Source organism: Carassius gibelio, chromosome A15 (assembly GCF_023724105.1).
Source record: "Carassius gibelio isolate Cgi1373 ecotype wild population from Czech Republic chromosome A15, carGib1.2-hapl.c, whole genome shotgun sequence".
In the NCBI taxonomy this organism is placed as follows: domain Eukaryota; kingdom Metazoa; phylum Chordata; class Actinopteri; order Cypriniformes; family Cyprinidae; genus Carassius; species Carassius gibelio.
In genome coordinates, this window is record NC_068385.1 from 18,562,464 (window position 1) to 18,578,840 (window position 16,377).

General features: G+C 35.2%; 1 protein-coding gene across 1 annotated transcript; it reads right to left on the minus strand.

The window, feature by feature from the left end:
- Positions 1–9,209: 9,209 nt before the first annotated feature.
- Positions 9,210–15,569, minus strand: LOC128029508 (pannexin-1). Its single transcript, XM_052617322.1, has 6 exons — positions 15,141–15,569; positions 13,214–13,338; positions 11,598–11,806; positions 10,808–11,309; positions 10,162–10,318; positions 9,210–9,943 (listed from the first exon to the last, which is right to left on the minus strand). The coding sequence occupies exons 1-6, from the start codon at positions 15,322–15,324 to the stop codon at positions 9,867–9,869; spliced, it is 1,254 nt and encodes a 417-aa protein (XP_052473282.1). The 5' UTR covers positions 15,325–15,569; the 3' UTR covers positions 9,210–9,866.
- Between the last annotated feature and the right edge of the window lie 808 nt (positions 15,570–16,377).

Here is a 16,377-nt window from a genome sequence, read left to right on the forward strand (position 1 = left end):
TGATTTACTCTGCTTGACTGAAACCTGGCTAAAACCAAATGATTATTTTGGTCTAAATGAGTCTACTCCACCAAACTACTGTTATAAGCATGAGCCCCGTCAGACTGGTCGTGGCGGGGGTGTTGCAACAATATATAGTGATATTCTCAATGTTACCCAGAAAACAGGATACAGGTTTAACTCTTTTGAAATACTTCTGCTAAATGTTACTCTGTCAGACATGCAAAAGAAATCTAATGTATCTCTTGCTCTGGCTACTGTGTATAGACCACCAGGGCCGTATACAGAATTCCTAAAAGAATTTGCAGATTTCCTCTCAGACCTTCTAGTTACAGTTAGTCAGGCGCTAATCATGGGAGATTTTAATATTTACGTTGATAATGCAAATGATACATTAGGACTTGCGTTTACTGACCTAATAAACTCCTTTGGAGTCAAGCAAAATGTCACCGGGCCCACTCATCGTTTTAATCATACACTAGATTTAATTATATCGCATGGAATTGATCTTACTGCTATAGATATTGTACCTCAAAGTGATGATATTACAGACCATTTCCTTGTATCGTGCATGCTGCGTATAACTGATATTAACTATATGTCGCAGCGTTACCGTCTGGGCAGAACTATTGTTCCAGCCACCAAAGAAAGATTCGCAAATAACCTGCCTGATCTATCTCAACTGCTAATTGTACCCAAAAATACACACGAATTAGACGAAATTACTGACAACATGGGCACTATTTTCTCTAATACATTAGAAGCTGTTGCCCCAATCAAATTGAAAAAAGTTAGAGAAAAACGTACTGTACCATGGTATAACAGTAATACTCACTCTCTCAAGAAATTAACTCGTAGTCTTGAACGCAAATGGAGAAAAACTAATTAGAAGTTTTTAGAACTGCATGGAAAAACAGTATGTCCAGCTATAGACAGGCTCTAAAAACTGCTAGGGCAGAGCATATACACAAACTCATTGAAAATAACCAAAACAATCCAAGGTTTTTATTTAGCACAGTGGCTAAGTTAACAAATTACCAGATGCCACCTGATTCAAATATTCCACCAACGTTAAACAGTAATGACTTCATGAATTTCTTCACTGATAAAATAGATAACATTAGAAATACAATAGCGAATGTAGATTCTACAGCGTCTAACACTTCAGTTTCATCCATCGCACCCAAAGATAAACTGCAGTGCTTTACAACCATAGGACAGGAAGAGCTAAATAAACTTATCACTGTATCTAAACCAACAACATGTTTGTTAGATCCTGTACCCATTAAATTACTGAAAGAGCTGTTACCTGTAGCCGAAGAACCGCTTCTCAATATCATAAACTCGTCGTTAACTTTAGGACACGTCCCAAAACCATTCAAGCTGGCGGTTATCAAGCCTCTTATTAAGAAACCAAAACTAGATCCTAGTGTACTGGCAAATTATAGGCCTATTTCAAATCTTCCATTTATGTCTAAAATTTTAGAGAAAGTTGTGTCTGCTCAATTGAGCACCTTCCTGCATAAAAATGATCTGTATGAAGAATTTCAGTCAGGTTTTAGGCCCCACCATAGCACAGAAACTGCACTTGTTAAAATTACAAATGACCTGCTCCTTGCGTCAGACCAAGGCTGCATCTCATTTCTAGTCTTACTTGATCTTAGTGCTGCGTTCGACACCATAGATCATGACATACTCATAGATCGATTACAAAACTATACAGGTATTCAAGGGCAGGCTCTAAGATGGTTTAGATCCTACCTGTCCGATCGCTACCATTTTGTTTACTTAAATGGGGAGTCATCTCATTTATCATCAGTAAAATATGGAGTGCCACAAGGATCCGTCCTAGGTCCCCTTCTATTTTCAATATATATGTTGCCCCTTGGTAATATTATTAGAAAATACGGAATTAGCTTCCACTGTTATGCTGATGATACTCAGCTATATATCTCAACGAGACCAGATGAAACTTCCCAATTATCTAAGCTAACAGAGTGTGTTAAAAATTTAAAAGATTGGATGACACACAATTTTCTCCAATTAAATTCAGATAAGACAGAGATACTAATTATTGGACCAAAAAACACTACACAGAATCTTGTAGATTACAATCTGCAACTAGACGGATGTACTGTTACTTCCTCTACAGTCAGAAATCTGGGTGTTATATTAGACAGCAATTTGTCTTTTGAAAATCATATTTCCAATGTTACAAAAACTGCATTCTTCCATCTTAGAAACATTGCCAAGCTACGAAACATGTTATCTGTTTCTGATGCAGAAAAGCTAGTTCATGCATTCATGACCTCTAGACTGGACTATTGTAATGCACTTCTAGGTGGTTGTCCTGCTTCGTCAATAAACAAGCTACAGGTAGTCCAAAATGCAGCAGCTAGAGTCCTTACCAGGTCAAGAAAATATGATCATATTACCCCAATTTTACAGTCTCTGCACTGGCTACCTATTAAGTTCCGTATCAGTTACAAATTATCATTACTTACCTATAAGGCCCTAAATGGTTTAGCTCCAGCGTACCTAACTAGCCTTCTACCACGTTACAACCCATCACGCACCCTAAGGTCACAAAACGCTGGACTTTTGGTCGTTCCTAGGATAGCAAAGTCCACTAAAGGAGGTAGAGCTTTCTCACATTTGGCTCCCAAACTCTGGAATAGCCTTCCTGATAATGTTCGGGGTTCAGACACACTCTCTCTGTTAAAATCTAGATTAAAAACACATCTCTTTCGCCAAGCATTCGAATAATGTATCTTTTTAATTGTGAGTGTAGTTGCATCTGTTCAAAGGTGCATTTTTATTCATTAACTTGGGTTAACCTAATTTTACTTTGTTGGATCAGCAGCTATGCTAATGATGTCTGTATTTTGTTTCTATGTTTCGCCACGGGATTTACATCCCGTGGTAACTAGGATTTAAACAAGCTCCAGTCTGGATCCAGAACACCTGAGAAGAGATGATGCTGACCCTCAGAGGACCTCAGATGATGCTAACCCTGAATCAACAAACAGAACTAACAATTATTGCTAAATGTGTGACTGAATCATATAATAACTTAATTAATAATATTGATAGTTCATCGTCTAGCTGACTACGTCTTGTATTATTATTATTATTTTTATTTTTTCTAAAATCCTGTCAAATGTGCACAAACTACTAGCTACTACTAAATATTGTAGAAACATAATTTTCTGTAAAGTTGCTTTGTAACGATTTATTTTGTAAAAAGCGCTATACAAATAAACTTGAATTGAATTGAAAAACAATCCACAAAATAAATAAACAGATAGGTTCTGAACTTCACAAAACATGATACTAAAACTTAAGACAAAAGCAAAATTATAAGTACATAAGAATTCAAGAAAATAAGTGAACAATTCAGCATCATAATTTATTCATGCCGCAATGCATGCTGGGAGTCATGGATGAGTTTTATCCTGTGCTGGTACCCAGCATGCTTTGCATCATAAACTTTTTGATTATCACCATTGTTGAGATTCATATGCTGATTGTTGATGTGTCTCTTTGAGTTTTGCGGACACTGCTGGCCAAAATATTTAAAACTCAAACTGTTGTTAAATCAATAGGTTCAGATCATCACATTATGGTTCATTATCATAAAATGTGAGAAAAAAAAAAAAAAAATTGTGTAATTCACTCAAATATTGCAACACCAAAATAATATTTGATTACTATAGTAACACTTTAAGTTATTCTAGTAGATCATGCCTAACAGAAACCACCATAATCACTTGATTATCAAAATTAACATTGCAGTAACAGATGTACTATAAAGATACAAATACAGCAATGAATCAAAATTTGAAGTACAAAAGTCAAGGGTCAGGAGCCCAACTAAAGCAAACACTGATCTCCGCAATGGTGATGCTAAAATAAACTATCATTATCATCTACATCTCTGTAATTCTCAATAAGATCTTTTGATCTCTGATCTGAAAGAAATAAAGTCAGTCTGGTTAGTAATGAGTGAAGTTGGTAAAGCTATTTGTTGATTGTATACATCTTCGGTTGATTTCGTTTTAAGCTGTGGCTGAAGTCAGTTGTAGTTCTTGTGTGTGTCTTGTTTCTTTTTTCTTCAGTGATTCTAATGGTTAACAGCAGCTGTTGATCATTGTCTGAATTCACTCATTAGTTTTCATTCTCTCTATCAGGTGGACTATATTAGTAAACTCATGTAGGGAATAGTGAATGAGGGTGTAGGGTGTGATTTGAAACACAGCCGCTGAGTGTTGACTTTGAACGTTGCTAATTTACGATATATAGCAGCAGGCTACCTTCTCGAAAACGATAAATATTACCCAGAATGCACTGTTTTAATGAAAAACAGTATGTAACTTTCGAAATTTGGCCGTTTTTTTACAGCGATTTTTAACAGTGCAGGGGTGCCAGTAAAGTACTGTTAATTTACAGCTCTTAACCATTAATTTACCACTCTTATTTTTTAACAGTATTTTACCGTAAATTCTACCATGGAAATTAACTCCACTCCCACTGCTTCAAACAGTTCTAGTTTTTAAAACTAGCATTCCTACGATGTTAGTACTATGAATTTTCATTTGAGTCCACTGACAAGGAATATTTCTTAATAAAACGATGCAAACACTTATTGTGCAGTAATAAAGTAACTAAATACATGACTTTTACTCAAATCACTGCAGCTTATAGTCATCTACAACGCACATGTATGTGCTGAAGTACTTAATACAGAGATCATCACTGTATCAGCAACTCCACATTTACTGCCTTTATATAAAGCAGCAGAAAATCAGAATTTGTGGCTCATCATTGACTGAAGCACAGGCTCTACTCTCCAGCACAATGGTGAACAACAAAACTACATTAAACTAAACGATCTCTCTTGTGCAAACACACATTAATACAGTCAAGTTCAGTATTTACTCTCATTATCAGTGTATGACTTTGCCTAATTTTTTTTTCTATGGATGTTCACAATTATTTTAGTTAAATTAACTTTTTTTTTCATTTGGTAAATCTGACTTTTACATTTTACAGTATATTATTGTTTTTCCTTGACTTAACGGCAACAAACTGTAGAAAAACACTTTTTTTGCTGGCAACCATTAATTTACGGCAAGAAACAGTAGAAAAACAGTTATTTACTGGCAGCAGGGGTGCCAGTAAATAACTGTTTTTCTACAGTTTGTTTCCTGTAAATTAATTACAGTTCATTACTGTTAAATTATGTTTCATGCTGTTTTTTCTTCATCTTAAATCTTTAACCCTTTAAACCCCACAAGAAAATCCTCAGTTTTAAATGAACACTTATAATGTGTGCACACTACAGAGTGTTTGAGTAACACTGAATCAGTGAAGTTAATGAGATAATTATGTGATTAATTGATGATTGAGCATGAGTGATGAACACCTGCTATTAACAAACAGAATTACTAAAGGAAAGAGAAACACAAGGAATACAACTGACTTGAGCCACTGCCTTAGATGAAATCAACTGAAATAAAATAATTCATAAAATCTCTCAAGATCTGATTAAACTCATAAAACAGCTTCACCAGATTCACATTACTATCCAGACTGACTTTATTTCTGTCAGATGTCTACAGAAGATCTTATTGAGAGTTAAATAGGTTTAGGTGTTTTTTTTTCACTACCATGATGGAGATCAGTGTTTAATTTAGTTGGGCTCTTGAACGTGACTTTTCAACAACTAAGGTCTTTTTTTTTTTTTTTTTACACGTTATAACAATGCGCCTTTGGAACCTGTTATAGCAAAACAAAAGTACACAGAAGAAAAAAAAAATCTGATATTGTTGTTTATAGATTGACAAGAACAAATACTATTATTTCTGATCTAATCCCGTGTCTCTTCTCTTATTGAATATTGATACTACAGCATAAGAAGGAACACAACTGAGCCGTAAGTTATGAAAGACTGTTAAGAAAATTTTACTCGTAATAAAAAAAAAAAAACCTATGCTGAAATTTAGACAGAAACATCAAGAATCAGCGTATGAATCACAACAATGGTGACAATCCACAAAATAAATAAACATATCAGTTCTGAACATCACAACACATGCTACTAAAACTTAAAACAAATGCCAAATTATAAGCATATAAGAATTCAAGAAAATAAGTGAACAATTCAGGGGCATAATTTATTCATGCCCCAATGCATGCTGGGAGTCATGGATGAGTTTTATCCTGTGCTGGTACCCAGAATGCATTGCATCATGAACCTTTTGATTGTCACCATTGTTGAGTTTCATATGCTGATTGTTGATTTCTCTCTTTGAGTGTTGTGGGGACTGCTGCCCAAAATATTTTTTAACTAAAACTAGTCGTTAAATCCATAAATACTGGTTGTCACGTTACTGTTCAATCTTACAAAAATTGAAGAAACAAAAAAAAAAATTGTATTAATCACTCAAGTATTTCAACACCAAATTAATATTTGATTACTATAGCAACACTTTAAGTCAGTCTAGTAGATCATGCCTGCTAGAAACAGCCATAATCACTTGACTATCAAAATTAATACTGCTGTAACAGATGTATTATGAAGATACAAATACAGCAATGAAACAAAATGTAAAATGCAAAAGTCAAGGGTCAGGAGACCAACTAAAGTAAACACTGATCTCCACAATGGTGATGCTAAACGAAACTAACATTATCATCTACATCTCTGTAATTCTCAGTAAGATCTTTCGATCTCTGATCTCTGATCTGATAGAAATAAAGCCAGTCTGGTTAGTAATGAGTGAAGTTGGTAAAGCTGTTTGTTGATTTCATCTAAGGCTGTGGCTAAAGTCAGTTGTAGTTCATGTGTTTGTCTTGTTTCTTTTTTCTTCAGTGATTCTACTCATTAACAGCAGCTTTTGATGATTGTCCGAATTCACTCATTAATTTTCATTCTCTCTGTCAGGTGGACTATATTAGTAAACTCATGTAGGGAATAGTGAATGAGGGTGTAGGGTGTGATTTGAAACACAGCCGCTGATTGTCGACTTTGAACGTTGTTAATTTACGATATATAGCAGCAGGCTACCTTCTCGAAAACGGTAAATATTACCCAGAATGCACTGTTTTAATGAAAAACAGTATGTTACTGTCGAAATTTGGCCGTTTTTTAACAGCGATTTTTAACAGTGCAGCAAAAAAAAAAAAAAAAAAAAAATTTCTACAGTCTGTTGCCGTTAAGTCAAGGAAAAACAGTAATATACTGTAAAATATAAATATCAGATTTACCAAATGAAAAAAAAAAAAGTTAATTTAACTAAAATATTTGTGAACATCCATACAAAAAAATATGCAAAGACAATACACTGATAATGAGAGAAAATACTGAACTCAACTGTATTAATGTGTGTTTGCACAAGAGAGATCTGTTTGTTTAATGTAGTTTTGTTGTTCACCAATGTGCTGGAGAGTAGAGCCTGTGCTTCAGTCAATGATGAGCCACAATTTCTGATCTTCTGCTGCTTTATATAAAAATAGTAAATGTGGAGTCACTGATACAGTGGTGATCTCTCTGTTAAGTACTTCAGCACATAAATGTGAACTGCAGTGATTTGAGCAAAAGTCATGCATTAAGTTACTTTACTATTACACATTAAGTGTTTGCAGTTTTATATTACGAAATATTCCTTTTCAGTGGACTCAGATTAAATAAATTCATAATACTAAAATCCCTGCTGCCAGTAAATTACTTTTATTTAACAGCACAATTTTTTACAGTGTAGATGGGCCTCAGAAGTCAAATGTTGGTTGAAAGTGAAAACCCAACCTTTGTTTGATGTCAAACTCCAGCGTAAATAAGTTCAAAAACAGTATTACCAATTTCACTTATTTTAAACAAGATTGACTATTTCTGTTATAAATGTAAAAAAGTTATTATACAGATTAACAGAGGTGTTGATGGTTTATTGAAAATAATAGTTTAGTTTGACGTCACCATTATGGTGATCAGTACATAGAAAGTATGACTCTTTTCAATGTTACTTTTTGTTTAACTGCTGTAAGTATATTTATTACAGCGAAAAAGGTGAGAATTAAAAAAAAAAAATTCATCAGGTGATGTGGGTTACTTGCTGATGTTAAAAATTCGTCATGTAACAATCTGACAAACTGGTTTTTATCTGGAGTATAGTCTATGCTATTAATTTACTGCAAGTGACTATAGCAAATTTGTTGCAACACATAGGATCCTGCAGATTTATATCATATATATTTTTGTCTATTCTTTTTACGTTACTTTTTTCATGAACCTCTTTGTAACCCAGAATGTTTAGCTACACAAAGACCTCAAGAATTAGTGTATGAATCTCAAAAATGGTGACATGCTTCATGCCACAATGCATTCTCCATGCCATGGATGAGTTTTGTATGATGTACCCAGAATACATTGCTGCATGAAGCATGTCACCATTGTTGAGAATCATACACTGAATCTTGATGTTTGTGTGACAAAGACAACATTTTTTTTTTTTTTTTTTTTTGGATTTCATCTGCTTTAAATTCAAATGGGTCTCATGCTGTTGACCCATTGAGGCACTTTAATAATACCAACTAACACCATACGTTAGACTGGGTGAAACCATGTAACCAGACCACATATGTGGTGATGTCTTATTCATCAGCAAGCAAACAGCATCATCCACATGTCCTCTTGCTGTTTTCTCCACAATAAAAAAATACAGCAGCTAAAGATCAACACGGCCAAGCCAAGTGTCAAATTACACAACTAAAGCCAACACTTACCACCATTATGGTGACATCAAATCAAACTATTACTTTGAAACAGACATCAACATCTAAACCTCTGCTTAAATCTTACTTAGAATGTTAGGGGATAATGTTCTAATAATGTTATAACATTATCCTATCTTTTGAGAGAATGTTCTGGGAACAAAACTAAAACTACCCGCTAAAAACATTGTTAGAACAATAGTAATGTTCTTAGAACATTTTTAGAACAAAAAAATTCTAGCTGGGATACATTCATCTATTATTTTCTGTTGTGGCCTAGATGTAAACATCTGTTATATGAAATAGTTTATCCAAGGCAGTATTGAAAACAAGCAGCAATTTGAATGCTCCCTCTTATTTTGTTCAGATTATTTACATTTTGCATCTTCTGTAAGATGAACTAATGACAGCAACTGTATAGCTAAGAATTTCACAACTAGTGCAAAAATCAATTTTTATTTCCAGAGAAAAGAGACAGACGCAAAACATAATTCACACAAGTATATAAAAAGAAAAATGAAACAAACAAAAAAAAAAAAACATGGATGCAGAAAGGTAAACAAACTGACAATATCAACCTTGGCAGAAACAGTAGATGATCCATTTGTGCCATTTCTTTCACTTCTTCCCACAATTCCTATTTCAAAAAGATTAATATTTTCTTTCAGTTTATTACAATTTTCCCATTATTTCAGACTGAGAGAATCAGCAAATGCTCACAGGCAGCTTTTGTCTATGTGGGTGACAATGTGAGCATGCAACTAAATATGTCAGTTTTTTCAAGTCAAGTATACGTAGTGTTGCCACATTAGTGACAGCAACAGTATATAACTGTTTGAGCCAGACACATTTTCTGCTGTTAAAATTTTACTATGAATGGGACTATTAAACTAAATGTGAAAAATTAAAGTAATATAAAACCGTTAATACACCAACCCCGCTACAAGAAGCACTAAAACAGAATTCAACTGCATTCTTAGTGGATCTTAGTTATGCATTTATGGAAGAATGAAACTTCCATTGTTCTCCTCCTTTCCCCAAATGTATTCCTGTTCCAGATGCTGATGCAGGCAGTCACCATACACTGCAATAACAGTTCAGATCACCCTCTGGCGCACAACCTTCTCATCTTCATGATTTTTCAATCCGCTCTCCTGCAGCAATGGAGACATCTCTAGGGAAACACAAATTTATATTTGTTTAAATAAAAAGGGTCAGAGATCGATGAGATCTTATGTGTCAATGTAACACACTTCCTTATTTGACATAACATCTTAGGACAAAAATGGTTACTGGCATGTTCTGCCCTTTTTCAGAGACAATACTAGTCTTAATCTGTGAATTTATATGTAAATCAGAGATCAGAAAATTAAAAAAACTAAACTAAAACACCTTTCATTTCAGTGGCACCATTGTTGGTGCTGGAGATATTCTGGTCCTTTCCTGGCAATCTGCCATCCACCACATCTGTTTTAACTTGTCCAAGTGTCTGCAACAGCATTATGGTGTCAAAAGAATCATCTCCCTCCTCTTTTAACAACTCCAAAACCTGCATACATAAAGCACAAATATTACATAATATATTGAAGAAATAGGATATTGTAACCAATTTGAATATAAACAAATGCATTAATACAATTCATTAATGCTTGATCTTAGCGATGTTCACATCACATGAAGATTTCTTATAAATTCAAGAACACAAATTTACTATAATTCACCTGTAAAGGAAGGAATATTGCTCTCTAAAATTAATTGGATGAAGGTATTTAAAATTACAAAGATATTGTAAGATAAAAGCTACATCCAATAAACAACTGCACCGATCAGCAGCTTTTGATGTATGCTGCTGAATCAAATCTCCAAATTAAAAGGCAATTCAAATAAACATGTTACATTTCAAATCAAAATTACATGACAAAACTGAAACATAGACTTCATGGGCATCATACCGTAAGCAGGTAATGTCTGGAGGGTTTTTTTCCCCCCCAGAATTTATGCAACAACAAAGATAAACCTGAAAACCTGATTAACACACCTTTAGGTACTTATAACTCTTCAGCTCACTGAGGTTCTCCTCCAGAAACAGCAGGTAGAGTGCTTGATCATCCCAGGTCACCTGCCCAAACTGCATTACCCCTATAGTGGGTAACATCTCGTAGGGTTTCAAGAAGCCCATGGTCCTTCTGAACGGAACCAACATGGCGTACAAGCACAATGGCACCAGCAGCAAATACACACACAGATTGATGTAGCTCAGGAGCTGAAAGATGCCCACAGCGACAAGCTTGCACTGCATGGCCGGAGGAACTGAGGAGTCGTTGAGAACCGCTCCAGTGCGGATGTCACATTGAAACTCATCTGTGATGGAGAGACGGATGTAATAGCAAAGGTAGATGCAGGCTAACACGAGGGCCAACAAAGTGATGGTGCGGCAGAGGAGGTATCGGATCACTAATCCTCGAGAGGAGCGTTTGGTCCTCAGGTACTGCTCCACCAGAGGATATTTAAAGAAGCTCTCGGTAAGATCTCTCACAGAGCTAAAGAAAAAACATGCAAGAATAACAGGATTTACATGTTATAGGTATGTAATAGGAAATAGTATGGTGGAGAAAAAAAAATGGTTTGTGAAAATGGCAATTTTTTAGAAAAATACTAAAGGAAGGTAAGCTTGAGTGTGTGTGTGTGTGTGTGTGTTTGTGTATGTATTTCAACTCCCACAGAGTGAAATCATGTGACAGTTCTGTGTGCTCTGTAAACCCAGTCACTCTTCAGGTGTCAAGAAGAACTGACATTTTCTTTGCTCTTTGTGCGTGTGTTCAGTTTACCTCTGTGAGCCCATGCGGGCTGACTCCGAGTCCAGTTTTCCTGCCTTGTAAAGGCATTTAGACAGTTTGATGGCTCCGTTATAGGACCGGTCCAGTTCTTCCATTATAAAGGTCAGATCAGAAGAAAGCACAGGAGCTCCGGTGAACCGCCAAAACAACGCTGGCATGTAAACGGATACTGCCACCAGCAAAAGGACATAAGGGAAAAACTGCAGAGTGAGGGAAGAGTAGTTCATTTAAGGGGATCATGTGCCCTATGACACATTCATAATTTTCTTCCATTTATTTGGAAAAACATTCTAAATCACCTATTGTGTGTCTCTGGACAACAAACAGAAGTGTTTCATCCCTGAAAGAATCTGTGTTTTAAATGAATCAGTTGAGCAAATGATCCAATCATTTTTTTTTTTAAATAGAGTATTCAATTTAAGTGATCAATTTTAAGTAAGCTCTAGACTACAATACTTAGAAGCAAGGCTCGAACGAACGAAATTTTGACAGGAACAGAACCTAAATCAAATTTTATAGTTCCAAACAGAATAAAAAATTAGTAATAGCCATTTACCGGCTAATAACATTATTTTATCGTTCCATTTAATATTTGAAATTTGCTGGCAGCCAATCACGGCTTCCAGCAGTGTGGCATATCCAAATGTGACAATGAAGCCAGCAAGTGAAATGTCCGTTCAGCTGTGAACTCATCATGGGCAAGCCTCAATGGTAATACACCGTCTTCAGGGCCGGATTAAGACCAAATTAGGCCTGATGCTGCAGTGCAAAAAGGGCCTATTTTTTTCTCGCCGTTGGTGCATGTGTATTCGACACTCAAACGCCAGCAAGCTTTGCCTTTCCTGCCCAGCTGAGGACTGCAGCTCTCCTTTGGTTATTCTCAACTTTGAGAGTTTTTTTTAGAGAAAAAAAATACTTAATTCAGAAATAGACCATGCGGACACAAAATGTTTATAAACATTAGGCTATAATAAACACTAGGCATCAAGCTTCAGCTTAAATTAATTAGTTTTTGGATTGATGTTTCCATAGCCTAAACTTTAAAGGATTTTTTTGGAGAGAAACTAATAACTGTTTTTTTATGTTTGTAAACATTTTGCTTTAGACTACAGGCATTTTAGCCTTCATTATTTCGGAAGTAATAGGGCTAATAAAATGCGATGTGAGCCGCATCTTAAGCTTTTTTGCTTTTTTTTTTTAACAATGCAGCAAACATTTTTACATACCTTGAAAATACTTTGTCTTTAAAGTGTTGTTAGATTTTTTTATTATTATTATTTTTTAAGTAGCTTATTTTTGATGCTGTATTGGCTATCACTAAGCGTTAGAGCTCTATTTTTTCCTTTTCTTTTTGAGTAAAGAAAACGCTATAATTTATTATTATATTATTATTAGGCAAATTATAGGCAAAGAAAAAAAATAACCTTATTAACTGGTATTTCTTCCACCCGAACCGGTTTCAGAACGGTAATAATATCAGAGGAATGCAGGAACAGAAATGTTAAAATATCGATTCTGCTTCAAGTGAACCAATTGAATTTTTTTCCGTTTTAAAGTCGTGCTTAGAAGAACCCAGTAAAAAGTCTGAACATGTTTTATGGGTGTACCTTGTGCAGCCATAGCGGCAGGCCTCCTGTGTCCTGTGTTTGCACTGCAGCCCAACAGTACGAATCCACATAAGCAGCCTGACGCCACGAGAACTTCGTGGGGGAGAAACAACTAATCTGTGTACCTAGAGAAAAGAGAATCTGATTTTTAGATAGAAAATAAATCAGTGAAGACATTTTCATCTTTTTCAAAACAAGTGGAGTCCTCCTTTAGTTACTATGCCACCCGCAGTTGGAATCAGCTTCCAGGAGAGATCAGATGTGCTAAAACACTAGTCACATTTAAATCTGGACTCAAAACCCATCTGTTTAGCTGTGCATTTATTGAATGAGCACTGTGCAATGTCCAAACTGATTGCACTTTTTAAAATCAATTTTTAAATCATTTTCTTTTTATAAAAAAAGATATACATATACATATACATATATATATATATGATTAATTTATTTTATGTAAAGCACTTTGAATTACCACTGTGTACAAAATGTGCTGTATAAATAAACTTGCCTTGCCCTCATGAACTTTATGAAACGTCAAACTGGTAGTTACACAGACTGTCAAAGGAGGGACAGAAATCTCTCAGATTTAAATAAAATATCTTAATTTGTGTCCTGAAGATGAACACATGAGAGCGAGTAAATGATCACAGAATTTTCATTTTCGGTTGAGTTATCCCTCCGGTTGACTCAATGCAAATAGACCAGTTTACATAATGCCATTGTTGATGTGTCATTCCAGCCCCAGCAGGTGTGTCTGTGTGAAAGAGCACTGCAGTTTCGTCTCTTGTGCTCTTGGTGTTTTAAGAATCCGTCACCTCCCTATGAACATTTATATGCACAGTTCACGTTGTATTTTTATTTTTTGTCTTAGGGTACTGTGCAACAAACCTTGCATTCTGTACAAATTAAAACACGGATGAAAGAATATTTTGGTTCTTATGATATTACATTATAACATTATAATTTACACTGAAAATAAAGCTTCACTAAACATTATATGTGCCATGTCTCTCATCCAATAATCACAATGAGCTTTGTTACTTTTGATAAGAAACATTCTCAATCTTCAAATTGCATAAGTGCAAATAATTGTGTTAATGCAAATTATGCCTACCACTTTTAATACCATGTAAAGTGTTTTTTTTTTTTTTTTACAACTTACATTCTTAGTAGCCTATATCACTACATATGGGCTTGTCAACAAGGATTATATTATTTGTTTGCTGCTAAATAAAAATGAATACAATACAGCTGTATAAATGTATTTTTTTTAAAAATTTGGTTTATGTTTAGCTATTTTGTTCTCACATTTGTGTTAAAGTGCTACATAGGTATACTTCCCTTGGGAAAAAAGGAACTTTTGAATGCAGAACTTAATGTTTTGTTAGATGAAATACAATAAACTTTACTTATAATAACACTACAAAATTATATACAACCTAATGTAATGCACTTCAGGTAATAATATACAGCATTATCTGCTGTCACGCTTATTGAAGCCTCATCAAAAGAGTTTGCATGCCCCAAATACCTCTGAAGATGAGATATATATTTACCTGCAGCAACATGAACACATCTGTCCTACTGAGTGCAGGTTACGTTCTGAGAATAAACTGCTATTGCAATTTACCCTCAAAGTAACTTAAGGTGTATTTGTTTTTTTGGAAATTAAACTGATCTCTCACTGAAAAGGCTCTAAAAATATATAATAAATAAAGAAATATTATAAAACAGAAGCTCAGTATAAAACACCAAAAGAAAATACAGCACGTAAGACATGCCTTTACTGCTCTCAACAATGAATAACTCCGCATCATCAGTTAGATGTGAGTTCTTTTGTGAAGTGAAACTGTGAGAAACTGAACAGAGAAGCAGCATATGATCTTTACCCATACTATCTCATGATGAGCGTGAGAAAATGTCATACCGACAGACACCTCCTGAGCGAAGGCGAGAGAGATGAGCAGCAGGGGCAGCCCCACAGCCACACAGGTGACCATCTTATCCAGGGCCAGATCCAGACGGATGCCTTTGTACCTGTTCTCGGACGAGGGCTCCTTCAGCACGAAGTCCGTGAACAAGTACTCCGTGGCAGCGTGCGCTATCGCCATGACCTTCTCTTATACTATCTACTAACTCTCGAATCACAAACATCCATCCAACTTTGGACTGACTGGAAAAGAAAATCAAAATGTGCTCATTCTCGCAATAGTTACACGATTTACGTATTAACATATGCAGCAGTTGGTTTTAGATGTAAACACACAAACAACGACACCATTTCCGTAAATGTTTTCGTTGTACTTGTTGCGCTTCGTTTTCATTTTCTTTTTCTTCCATGATCTACTGTCTGGCTGCAAACCCACTTAATACTTGCACAGCGCCGCCTGCTGTACCGGAGGAAGAGAGACGAGTTCTTCTTCTTCTTCTTCTTCTTCTTCTTCTTCTTCTTCTTCTTCTTCTTCTTCTTCTTCTTCTTCTTGTTATATGGCCATTCACTCATTGGAGTATAACCGCCACCTACTGTATTACTTATTTACTTGCATTAGTGATGTATCTACCGTATTCTGTATAATTTTTATTGAATTGCCCCACCGACCCCCAGAGGATCAGATCTCATGCTTTAACTGGCTCTGTGTGTTCAGCTCCTCCAGCTTCCACAGTAGGCTCCTCACTCTCTGAGATGGATGAAAGCATTACTACATCTATACTTTAATCCTGTACACTTTAAAAAGGTTATAACCGCCATATATACCTGATTATCTCTCAAACCCTTTCTCAGTAGGTCCACTACACTCACTGGTTTATTGTCGCTGAAAAGACTATTGTGCTCATCATGATATTTATTACACATAAAAAAAAAACATGCTCTATTGTTTCTAATACATCACACGCATCACATATACCATTTTCATGCTTCCCCATTATTGCAAGTGTTGAATTTAATCATGTATGTCCAAATCTTAATCTTGATATCATAACTTCTTCCTTTCTATGTCTTCCATCAAACTGTTTATTTTTCCTTACTGATTTTTCAATATTATAATACCATCTGCCTGTACTACTTTAAGAGTACTAATACTACTGTATTAAGAGTAGCTTCTGCATACATTAGCTTTTGCATTGTTTTAACTTTTTGTATTTCCAGAGCTTCTTGTTGTACA